Consider the following 12,365-nt stretch of genomic DNA (forward strand, 5'->3'; position numbering starts at 1 on the left):
GGCGAGATTCGAACGTAAACAATGCGCATGGACCGACCGCACGGCGCTGCCACTGACCTGCTGCGTGTTGGGGCTTCGGGGTGGGTAATCCAGGCAGCGCGTTGGGATGAATCCACTGCGACAAGTTCCTCCAACTACTTTCCTGTAAAAGCCGGCAGTTTGCCTTCAGCCCTCGGGCATCGATTATCTGTGCGCGGCGCGGGGTGCCGCGTGCGTTTACCTGCCCAGGTACATTGTTGACCTGTAATAAATGCGTTCTATGTATTTACATTCCGTCCCGTCCCGCAATGATAAACCATATCGCTGCTGCTGTCTGTGGATCCCCAGTGGAAGCAATGGCGTGCTGCCGGAAAACACCGCAAGGGGCGTGCGCGTGTGCGTGTGCGTGTGTGTGCGTGTGTGTCTCAAACCTCCACCCCCACCTCCAACCCTCTGGAAAATAGAGGATCAGATGAATTAACCTGGGGTGCGACGCTACTGGGGAAATTCGCCTTTATTGTTATAGTTATTATTATTAATGTTGTTGTTGATACTGACTTATATAACTACAATAATTATTGTGTGATAAGAAATGATAAACAATGCCATTATTGTAATAATGATAATTATTATCATCATATATTATTATAGCTGTTAATGTATATTATTATTGTAGTTGTACATAATATGAATCGGTAGTTTGGATCCGCATAAAAGGGACTCCGTTTGTTCCGTTTGTTGCAAGATAAGATTTAGTGAACCATTTCGGGCAAATACACATAAAATATTTTATGGAAAACAATGCATATGGTGCATATGGTGTTGGTGTACAATTTCATGTTCATATTAGGAGGGTGAGACTGAGCTTAGGTTCAGGGGGTTTCGAGTGTAGGCTGAGTTGATGATTCATGACATAGGCCTTAAAAATATTAACTTCATCTTTCACAGTATCTTTATGAAATACATATAATGATAAATATGAGATAAAATAATCATAAATAAATCTATATTTATATTCATTTTATTTCTCAGGGATTTTCTGGTCCTGAAACAAACAAATTGTCACATCTCACAAACACAGCGAACACACATCTGGAAAAATCTGCCTGCTTTTCATCGCCATCGTGTGGTGGCGATGAAAAGCAGGCAGATTTTCTCTGTGTAAGTTTCCCTCGTTATGAGAAATCAGGCGTCATGTGGGATCACTGCTTAATATTTGTTTATGCAAAAGAGTGCGATGTCACGTTGTGGTCCGAACGTTTGCCAAGCCCAGAGGAAAACACAACATGCTGGTTATAAACAAATATTCACAATCATTGTGTGGTGGATGTGGTTATAAAGAGGAGCCAAGTGATGTATGGAATATTTCCTCAAGCGTAATGCATATTTATCAATTACTGTACTTCCCCAGACATCCTCTATAGCAGTTCCCTGAACCGCTCATACTCAACAATTCCAAATAACCTGCTCCAACATGCTTCCTGGAAGCTTGGGGATAAAAAATGTTTGTTATTACTACAGTAATAACCAACTCACTAGTGATGGGTGAACGATCCCTCGAGGAGCGTATTGACACATTACACAAACTGTGTCGACACTGTGTTGGTCACTCAACAGTGACCTCTGCTGTAGAGCTCAAATCATTTCGGGTAATCAAAATGGAAAAAAGATGGAAAAACTTGCACGCTGTAAACCCAACATCAGCCTGTGAAATAATATTTAATCTTTATTGTATTGCTCGTCTCTCTTACTTAAACTATCAGAAAAAACGTTATTATCCCCGGGGGGGGGTCAATTCGTTTCACAGCCAGCAGACACACCGCAACTCTGATCATCTTTGTATAATATCAATTTCTCCACTTGTTTGCTGAGTGAAGTTCTTCATGTGAAGAGTTCAAATTCTGCTTGTTTGTGTAAATGCTCAATGTAAAATATAGCAAATGTGTGTAATTAAATTCAGAGTTAAAATGTTTATGTGGGATTTTGTTAACCAAAGTGTTCCATCATATGAAATAACACTAAAATGGATTCATTCACACATTTCTGAGATCGATCCATGAATGGGAGCAAAGCGGAAATCCAAAGGGCGACAGCAAACAACGTAATCTCCATCAAAGAACCCGCAACAAGTCGATACATTTTGTTTCCTTTTATTTGGCGCGGAACATCCGGACGACACAACTCCTGTATCCGGTCACGTGGGTTTCTGTTAAAGCGATACGCGCACCGATCCGGAGCTTCACGCGTGCGCACTCGACGCAGTGCTGACGCGCCGGTGTTGTTCCTCCCAACCCCACCGATAATATACATTCGGGGTGACGTTACTGATGAAAAAATAAATCCGAATTCATTCACATTGCCAAAAAATGGAGGGCGCTCGTTTCACAGGGCGACGCGAATACGACGAAGGCGACAAACCTTTACTGTCGTCCTGCAGGCCCCGTTATCGCCCGACCCGACTGCTCGTCCAGAGAAGCAGCATCTGCTCTCGGGCTTACTTCGTTGTGGTCATGGTATTCTTCCACGTGTACATCCTAAATGTTATCGGTTTACTTCTCTACGTGCACTACAACAACGGCTCCGGGGATCTGGACGGCCGAGGCGCGGCCTCCTCGTCACCGATCGGCGATATTGGAGCCTCTTTTCGCCATTCTGCGCCAAATCCAAGTGAGCTGCGTGTGGAGGAGCGCTTCAGTCAAAGTGTCAGTCTTCCTCGCATTGAAGGGATACGGGTAAGAAAACTCACTTAATTTCAGGATGATGACGTAGTTCTGCGATTTTAACCCCTTGATGATTTAAAAAAACAAAGTGCACAGTGACTTAGTAATATTTCACAGACAACACTGAACTGTCAGTCACAGTGTTAGGAGTTATTTCCCACCTCCCACCTTTTCCAGATGCGTCACATCTGTTAAACAATTTAAAGATTGAATCTGTCCCCTTTTTTTCTGCTACATTCATATGTTTATTTTGCATAAGCTGGAAACATTACTACATGAACATCAGTTTGTCTTCTGACGCATCTCTGTAGCAGCGTTTGTGAGTTCAGCCTGCTCGTCTTGAGGGGATTCACGGAGTCTCTTGTCCGTTCTGAAGGTGGGCCATGTCCAGCAGGTGTCGCTCGTTCCAGAGAAGACTCATCAGATGAAAACGATCAGCCTGAAGCCTCTGCTATTTGGTGAGACCGTTGTAGTCTCAGTTTGAGCCGCTGTCCATGCATCAATGTCTGTTCATTAACAATTCGTTTTCTCAGGGCCAGACAACCAATGTTCCCTCTAAGGTGCGCTTGTGCTTAATTACGCACAGCTGGTACGGTCTTCACGCAGCGAAAATCTACGTTGCGCACAAAAAAAAATCCAACCAAAATTGAAAATAACATAAACACGTAAACATTCATTCTGCGCTATTTTCCACTGAGTCAGTGAGTGTCCGGTGACTGGCTGCTCCGGCTAATGATGAGATTCACATGTTTTTACGCAGCTAATAGACGCCATTGTAACCGGAGTTCCAGGACTCTCTCGGGACCACAGAACACACATCCTTTGCTTGTTGATTCTATCCGTTTTATTTGTTGATTTTTATCTCTTGTTTTTATGTTATTTTTATTGTGCACTCTGAGATTTGCTTTCAAATGTAAAGTGCGTTTAAAATAAAATGTATTATTATGATGTTGCTCAAAGTTGTCCGAGAGACTGCTCGGGGAGTTTGTGTGTTTGCTCAGACGCATGACAAATTAGAGGGAACATTGCATACAACCATAGACGAGGGATATTTCTATATAAATCACACACATTTATGTTGTCATCTTTAATTTCTTCGGCTCCTGTTCCTCACTGTCTGAGAGACGGCCTTCATGTTTGAATGAACTCCTTTGTGACACCTGAAATCATATTATTAAGTCTGGCCCATACAGAAGTTAGTCGTAAAGCCGACTATAAATGCTACGTTTATCCATTCCTCGTGTTTTCATGGAATCCTAGCGCCTGCATCTGTGATTTTTCCATTTGCGTGCAGCTGATGTCAAGCTCTTGTCTCGTCTCTGCCAGATGTAAGCCTTGTTGACCACCAGGCGCTCTCCTTGCACCGTGCCCATCACTAGAAAGGTCCCACCGTGTGGGTGCTGCCGTGTCATGTTTCTTACACACGTGACATCCCTCTCCAGCCACAGTTCAATGCGGGAGCGGATCTGTCCACCTAACAAGGGTCCGTGTTTCAGAACCTTCAGTTTGGCGGCCAGCGAAAACTGAGCAAGGCTTACCTGGCTATGCTTGAGCCGTGTAAGACGAAGCTTGACGACTGTGAATAAAGCAAATAAACACAATGGAGGATTGGAATGGAAAAACCCTATAAGACAAATAATCAATAATGGGACCAGACAGAAGGAAAGAGTCGTGAAAGTATTTCTACTTACCGAAATCACTCCTGCAGAAGGTGTCCAGCACATCTTTTGAAGAGGACGGTGCCTCCAGCTCACAGTCTCGGCAGCTTGCCTGAGGCACTGAAACAGTCGAGCCATTCGGTGTGTTCTTTGATGGACCTAGCCGACCTTAACCATGCCCGTCTATCGGTTCAGTTTCTTACCTTTACGCCCCCCTGCTGTGTGAAATGTGCTGTTGGTGATGGAGGAGATGCACAGGAGGTGGTCCGCCGGATACTGGTCGCAGTGCAGGATTTCTGGCCAGGGGTAGCCGTAGCAACTCATGATGGGCGCGCAGGTTTCTCGCACAGATTCACATAAAGACTTGCAAGGTGATATGATCCTGAGGGTTAAGGGAAGTGAGGAGGAAAGGATTTGAATCATTGACATAATTGCTGGGATGTTTCTTCCTTTTCTTTTTCTGACACTGAGGGCATTACCTGCTCATGTGACCAAAGAGGTTCTCGTACTTTTATTTATTCATCAGTTTGCATGGCTTTTCCAAGAAGTTAACATTTCACAACTATATATCATCCTATTTCTCTTTGGCATGAATTAAAAAATCTCAACAATTGTTTGAATCCTATCTCTGAAGCCAGTCGCAGGTTGTTTGATGCTGAGACAGTGCTGCTTGGTATGAGCAGATGTTTTACAAAAAGTCTCATGACAATTTGGGAAAAGTCATCCATTTACATTCATTCGTTACTGACCTTTCGAGACAGAGAGGCGCAAAGAGAGAGCAGAGGAAGATCCTGGCGTCAGGGTGGCACTGTCTTGCAAGTAGTGGTAACCAGCTGGCACTCTGTTGTACAGCCTCGGCTGGAGACTCGTGACCCAGCAAGTTGGGCATCCTCATGGTGTTGTAGCCAATCCTTTGGCACAAGGCCATGTTTGATGGAATAGGGACACAGCGAGAGGAAGTACGGGGCTCCCACACGCCACCTTCGCCCATAGAACGCATGGGCTTGAAGCCAGTAGCGGCATCCGTTTCCCTTCGCTCCTCGCCAACTCGTCCTGCCGCAGCTTCTGTCCTAGAAATGCGACTGTTTCTAAATTCCCTATCAGCGTCGCCTTCACCACCTTTGTCATTCACTCCAGATCCAACCCTGCTCCCAGTGACGGTGGGCCCCGCGAGGAGAAGGAGAAACAGTAGCGAGGCAGAAGGGGACAGTTTCAATGAGAGAAAATGAGAGTAGAGCAGAGGCATCCTGGAACACAGATTTGTAAAGGAACAGGAATCCTGCAGTGTGAGGGAGAGCTAGGGCAGAATAGGTGTTTTTATAGTGGGTGGGGGTTTCATTTGCATAGGAAGGGGTGAGGGGGGAGGTGTCGAGAACAGCAGCAGAAGGGTATCGGCTCATGGTGAGGCATTGTGAATTCACTTGCATGTGGGTTCTATGTTCACCCCATTGCTTTGTTATAGGACTTTCCAACTGTGTTATTAGACAGGAGGAGTTGTTGTTTTTAAAGACTGGATGAAATCAAAAATCAATATTCATTGAGAAAATAATGAACGGAAAACTCCAATCGCTGAAAATAGTCATGTCGTACCTCTGCCGTGCTCCTCTGCTTGTTTATGAACGTGTGGCTATCACAAATACAACGTTTGTCATCCTGCTGTGTAGCCGTGGCCTGATTCCTGTTCAGATAAGCAGGTCACTTCCTCTGGGGGGGTGGGTGGGGGGGAGAGACAGTAGGCGGAGGGAGACGAGGAAAACTCAGTGCCCCTTCCTGTATATCAGTGTTCTGATTAATGAGGATTGAAGGAACAATAGAAATCAACCAAGTGGGTACGCTGTAAAGGACACGGGAACAAACAAGGCCGCTAACCTGCCAGAAAGGCTTGGATGGATTGAGAGCCGGAGAACTCGTTGAATTTGTCCTCCTGTTGTTCCGAATAAGTAAAATTTATGTATCCAATGGAATAAACAAAAAGACTTTCGAGAGGAGAACTGATGCACTTTGAAATCCAGGTGGACCGCTAAGGTAGAAATGAAAAAACACATTGACTGTTGACTCCTTCACTGCTTTGTAATAATTATTATTCACAAGTTTCCGCACTCTTGGCAGATGTATATTCTCGCCTCTCATTAAAGCGGCCCGTGGGACAGGCTAACCTCAGGTGGCCCGCCGGCGGATGACAAAGGGGAATAACTTTCACACATTATATGCACCGTGTGTTTTAATAACCGTAAAGGCATAATTAACATGCGCTAAGGTGTGCTTGTTGCAGTTTAGGTGAGTGTGTGAGAGCGGTTTTGTTGTGTGGTACATCCCAGACATCCTCATCATTCCGTTTTTACATACACTGATCGAACCGTCTCCAGATTGCCTTCAAATGGAATGTTTTTGTGAGACAATTTTAAAAGATCTGTTTAGTCTGATAGATCCGGCAGTCACCGTCGATGGAGATCTTCTGATCCGCTCACCTCAGTGCGACACTCGAGATCAGTCTGACATGTATACTCCGGAAGTTGTGATGGAGAGCTTGTTGTCTGTTTATTTTAATAAAAATGGACACCAATAACTGTTACTGGCGTGAATCAGCAGTTTTAAAGTTTTCACGTGTGTGCGTGTGTGTGTGTGAGAGAGAGAGAATCATTATAGGCTTCAGGTAATCCTTGAACAAACCCAGAATGTTGACCACACTTGTAGGTTTTTGATTTGTCCATAATCTCTCTGATGGATTATATATCCTCCATCCTCACGCTAATCTTTGGATGTGTTTAGCCAGTGTCGTAGTTAAATGTACCTTTTCTGAATAAACTGACTGATTTATCAGATCATTTCTGTCAATATGTAAAATACCTGTCTCCAGTCAAATCTAGGATCTATTTACTTGCGTTTTAAAATGTTGTCTTTCCTCTTCCTGTCAGAGATCCCTGGCTTCCTGTCGGAGGAGGAGTGCCGTGTGGTTGTTCAGCTGGCTCAGCTCAAGGGCCTGATGGCGAGCCAGTCAGCAGCATCCAGCCAAGGACAAGAGGAGTCAAGCCAGTCGTTGCTTTTTCTTAGCACACAGGAGGTGTTCAGTCTGCTGGACCTGAACCAGGACGGGCTCCTTCAGAAGCAGGAGGTGAAGACATTATGTTGTATCCAAATAATGCAGGACAGGAAGAGAAAAATACATGTGCAGAAAAATCTATTTCATATTTTGAAAAAAAAAAAAGAAATCGGTTGACTTTGAGAATTTGTTATGCTTTTTTTTTTTTTTTTTTTTTTAACAAGGAACACATTCTGGTCTCTCCACCAGATTGTGAGTCACTCGCACTCTCGAGATGGAACTTGGTTGAGCCCACACAGTCTACGGCAGACACTCGCTGGTTTGGAAGCCTGTCCAGCAGGTTAGTTCACATGTGGTGTGTGTTTTTCACATTTGGGACTGTTCTGATTTGGGACAAGTCTGCAACCAGGTTACAGCATTAGTAACTATGCATCAATACTTGTGTTATGAGTCTGTCCACTGGCCTTGTGGTTTTCTTCGGAGGTCATTAACTAGTGATTTTTATTGTGGATTATTCAGCATGTTATGCCTCAGGACCAGCAATTACTGAGCCTAAGACGTTTGTCCCACGCTTATGAACGAGACATTCCAGGCATGCCTTGAAAGGCATACCTCATCCTTTCTCATTGAAAGCTGATTATTCTCCAGCCTCCCTTTTTTTTATATATATATTCTTCCACTCAGATACCAAAACCCAACCCTCTGAAATGCTCCCTTCACCAATTTCTTCTTCTTTGGCATCAGAGAACTATTGTTACAGCTGGGGGTATGGTCTCCCGAGAGAGCTTATTTTGTGGGGGCAGACATTCATTCAGCCGAGAGTAACGGCATGTGATTGGTCGTAAAGGAAAGGAATGGAGGAAACGGAGAAGGGAGACTGTGATAATCCTTTTTCAATATGTTGCGCAAAAAGACCCGGGACACACTGGTGAGACTATGTCTCTCGGCTGGCCTGGAAATGCCTCGGGATCCCCCCCCCCCCGGAAGAGCTGGAAGAAGTGGCCGGGGAGAGGGAAGTCTGGGCTTCCCTGCTTGGGCTGCTGGCCCCGGGACCCGGCCCTGGATAAACGGTTGAAGATGGATGGGATGTCCAAAAATTCAAGAATAAAAGTTAGAATTTGGGTCGGTGAACATCTCGGCTATAAGACAATTTTTTTTGTTAAATGTCGTGTGTTTTGTTTTTTGCTTTTTGCAGGGGTGCTGACCTTGGAGGACTTCAGGCATGTTTATGATGGTTCCCAGCACCCATCCCAGGAGCAAAACGGGAAGCTCCAGAGTCAGTTCAAACAAAGAAGCAAGCACACCTGGCTTTACCAAGGTCCAGGATCCCACCATGTGTTGCACACACTCAGGAACAGGTTACTACGCGTTGTCATGCTATTAAGGTGGTGTTTAAATGCTCAGAATTGATTAAGGATCACCGATTTTTGTGCTCTTGTTCGTGTCTTTCTCAGAGTAACCAGCCTGACGCGTCTCCCCGCAGCATTGGTTGAGCTGAGTGAGCCGCTGCAGGTGATTCGCTATGAACACGGCGACTTCAGTAACGCCCACCATGACAGCAGCCCCTCACATTCAAAGACCACCTGCGCACACACCCGACTGGCAGGAAACACATCTGCACTTGCAGAGGTGTCTTGCAGGTATGTTTGATACGAGGTTTCTTTTTAGATTTATTTTTTTCTTAATGAAAAAAATAAATAATACTATGCCAGATTACATTTTGATTTACTCCCACAACATTAAACATGTTGATTCCAGTGGCAACATTAGGAGTAAGAAATTAACATCCTTTGGATCAAAGTGAGCTCACAATAAGAAGTTTATAAACGCATTTTGAATAAAGCAGGAAAAACATCGCATAATTATTGTCTATAAAAATTCCAGAGAATATCATGATCGTTTTCTGACTATCACATTGCTGTAGTAAATTAGAATGTTTTATCTGTATATTTTACTTTATCACAGGTATCTGACCATGCTATTCTACCTCAGCTCTGTCAAAGAAGGTGGTGAGACCACATTCCCTGTGGCTGACAACCGCACCTATGAAGAGCAGGTGAGTGCTTTTACAATAGAGCAATAAACCAGCAAAGCCTCCATTGTGTTTTTAATAGCACTGACATGATAAATATGAATAATAAAACACGTAGGGTGCTGAACCATGAAAAGGAATATGACCCCTAATTGGACACAGTATTCTAAATGCATTCTCAACAAGCTATTTACAGTGTCTTTTGTCCTATAGGCACTAGTCCAGGATGGATTGGATTTGACAGACACTCGAGAGGCATGTGGTCGAGGTAACCTGAGAGTGCAACCTTCCGCTGGGACCGCTCTCCTCTGGTACAACCATCTCTCTGATGGCAGAGGTACGAACAGAAAGCTATAGCGATGTCATCCACACAGCTCTCCAGTAGATGGTGGTGATCCCAAAGCATTAAAAAAGCTAGACGATCGACACGTTGCATTGGAAGGCTTGAATTATTTCTACTTTTGTCTCACTTTGTTTCTGTAGCTTCATTTGTTGTGACTAATCGGCCATTAGTTCTTGAAATGAAATTATGAAATGATGGGATTTGGAGGAAAGCAGGCCAGATTTTTTTTTTTCGAGCCATGGATGACTCATTTGTCCTTCACTACCTAAAAAAAGCGACAACACGTGACAGTTGATGCACTGAGACATCCAAATGTTGCTGACTCACAGCCATATTATATTGCTATGAAAGCCACAAAGTACTAATGGTGTAGTCGTGTTTTCCTCACGATTCCATAACATTTAACTCATAATTCTGGGGATTATCTGACTACAACAATTTATGTTTGTTATTTTATAATTCGTAAAGATATAATGGTGGCATTTGGACGAATAATAGTTTGTTTGTATGATTAGCTGTTTTCCACAACGTTAAGAAGTTGGATAAATGTTAGCTCTAACCCTTTTTAAATAAAACATCCAGCGCTATCACTTAAACCAAACTGTGACTTGTTGCCCTATTCATCTGACTTTTTTTATCTTGTGTCCCGCATTCCGAAGGTTGGATGGGTGAGTTGGATGAATATTCCCTGCGGGGGGATTGTCCAGTCCGGCGAGGGGTGAAGTGGGTGGCCAACAGCTGGGTGAATGTGGACCCAAATCACCAGCAGCAGCAGCGCTACCAGAGACGAGTTGCTCAAAGGCACCAAGCTGATCCAGGCACGGAGGAGCACTACCAACCTCTGCAACACAGTGAACTCCACCAGGATCTCTAGCCATTCTTTTTCAGCATCACCATATTTCCTGAACTGAGTCAGTCTGGCGTAAATGAAGCCAATGAGATTTCTATCAGTAAACGTGGCTTGCGTTATCGTTCGTCCCTCAAGCCACAGGTCGAACATTTGCATTCAGTGAAACCTGAAGCCTTTCCTTTAAGAAGGTTTGGGAATTTTTAATATAGGACTATTTGAACGAGCTCTGCGTTCCAGCGTCTCCACCTTGCCGCGCCTCGCTCATCCAGTCAGCAAGCAGCGCGAGTCGTTCGCGTTGTCTACTTTGCACTTTTTGTTGAAGTTTTGAAATATAAACGGTTACGGCATTAGAGTAAATGGAACGTAACACCGGCAGTAAACGAGGGACGGCTGTATATCATGATGTAAATTGAGGGAAGATGCACCGTCTAAGAGATAAATCTGCTTATCTTCCATGCGAGTTTAAACAGGCGTCTACCGACTTTACGAGCCATATCACAACGTTCACCTGTGAGTGTGCTGGTGAGGGAAGTTTTTTGGTGAATTAATTGTGTTCTTTGTTTTGTGTTATCATGGTTTTTATGACCGACTGTAAATGCGAGACTGTTCTTGACCGTTCATAATGATTGCTCGTCACCCTGGCTGTGGGAGGCCAGTCTTTCAGGTGTATTTTAAACTTGGGTCTGATATTCCAACGTTTGTGTTCCTTATCCGTACAACTCAAACATACTTATTTATGTGAAAGTATTTATTTATTTATTTATTTATTGCCAGTTAAATATAAGAATAAGTAATTATTTATTTATTACATTACATTATTTTATTTATAACAGATTGATGTTGCACTGAATCTGCTGCTGTTTTCGAATGTATTTGTTCTGTGTTCTAAATAATATACAGTAATGTTCTACTGTTTGCTTCATTCATTCATACATTCATTCATTCTTCCTCCTTCCTTGTACACCCTGGACAAGTCGCCAGTTCATCGCAGAGCCACACAAAAACAGACTGATTCACACGCACACATCTACGGGCAATTTAGTGTAACCAATTCATCTAATTTGCCTGTTTTTGTTGGGGGGGGGGGGGGGCGAGAACGTGCAGAAGCACGTTCTCGGGCAGAACATGCAAAGTAGCTCATATAGAATCTGTCCACTAGATGTCGCCCCAACATCGAAAGCGACACTATTATTTGAGTTATTCATGATGGTCAGCTGCTCGACTTGGATCCGAATCCGAATGATGTAATGACTTCTGCGCATCAGCACAGCCCGGCTATTAAATGCACTGCTTAAAACCACGATACAGCTGCACTCACAGCGACCTGGGGTCATCTGGGAGGCGCCTGTAAAGATTAAAGGCACTCCAGCTGGAAGGGGCCCCAAACAGGTTCCATTAAAATCCATTTGGTAACTGGTTACGAGAGAAAAATCAGAAATAAAACATATCTATCTATAGTATTTTAATGCTCAGCAATGATTTAAGACAGCTTTGTGTCTGATCCCTGAAACGGTGATGTTTGTTCAGGGGCCACTGAGGGGCCCTTCAGGTTGGTCCCCGTCAGCCAACCTCTGCAGAACGTCATCAGACTCGGCCGCTGCATTCATCTGCCGCTATTTGTAAGCTTCCAGGTCAAGGACGTATCTATGCAGTACAAAAAAAAAAAAAAAAACATCCTTGTGACTCCTCTCGTTTTGACCGAGGCTGGCTGATGATGGCGTGCGCACCCGCACTGGACCGGCC

At 44.1% G+C, this 12,365-nt stretch overlaps 2 protein-coding genes across 2 annotated transcripts; one reads left to right on the forward strand and one right to left on the reverse strand.

Annotated features, from left to right (window-relative positions):
* Nucleotides 1-2,345: 2,345 nt before the first annotated feature.
* Nucleotides 2,346-11,471, forward strand: LOC137908705 (transmembrane prolyl 4-hydroxylase-like). The gene is made up of 9 exons (XM_068753130.1): nt 2,346-2,711; nt 3,076-3,157; nt 7,273-7,469; nt 7,647-7,737; nt 8,593-8,755; nt 8,852-9,037; nt 9,363-9,453; nt 9,643-9,766; nt 10,432-11,471. The coding sequence occupies exons 1-9, from the start codon at nt 2,346-2,348 to the stop codon at nt 10,644-10,646; spliced, it is 1,515 nt and encodes a 504-aa protein (XP_068609231.1). The 3' UTR covers nt 10,647-11,471.
* Nucleotides 3,956-5,603, reverse strand: LOC137904274 (secreted frizzled-related protein 5). Its single transcript, XM_068748438.1, has 4 exons — nt 5,107-5,603; nt 4,561-4,739; nt 4,391-4,477; nt 3,956-4,275 (listed from the first exon to the last, which is right to left on the reverse strand). Exons 1-4 carry the CDS (start codon nt 5,601-5,603, stop codon nt 3,956-3,958), a joined length of 1,083 nt encoding a protein of 360 aa, XP_068604539.1.
* Nucleotides 11,472-12,365: the final 894 nt, after the last annotated feature.

Source organism: Brachionichthys hirsutus, chromosome 2 (genome assembly GCF_040956055.1).
Source record: "Brachionichthys hirsutus isolate HB-005 chromosome 2, CSIRO-AGI_Bhir_v1, whole genome shotgun sequence".
NCBI lineage: Eukaryota > Metazoa > Chordata > Actinopteri > Lophiiformes > Brachionichthyidae > Brachionichthys > Brachionichthys hirsutus.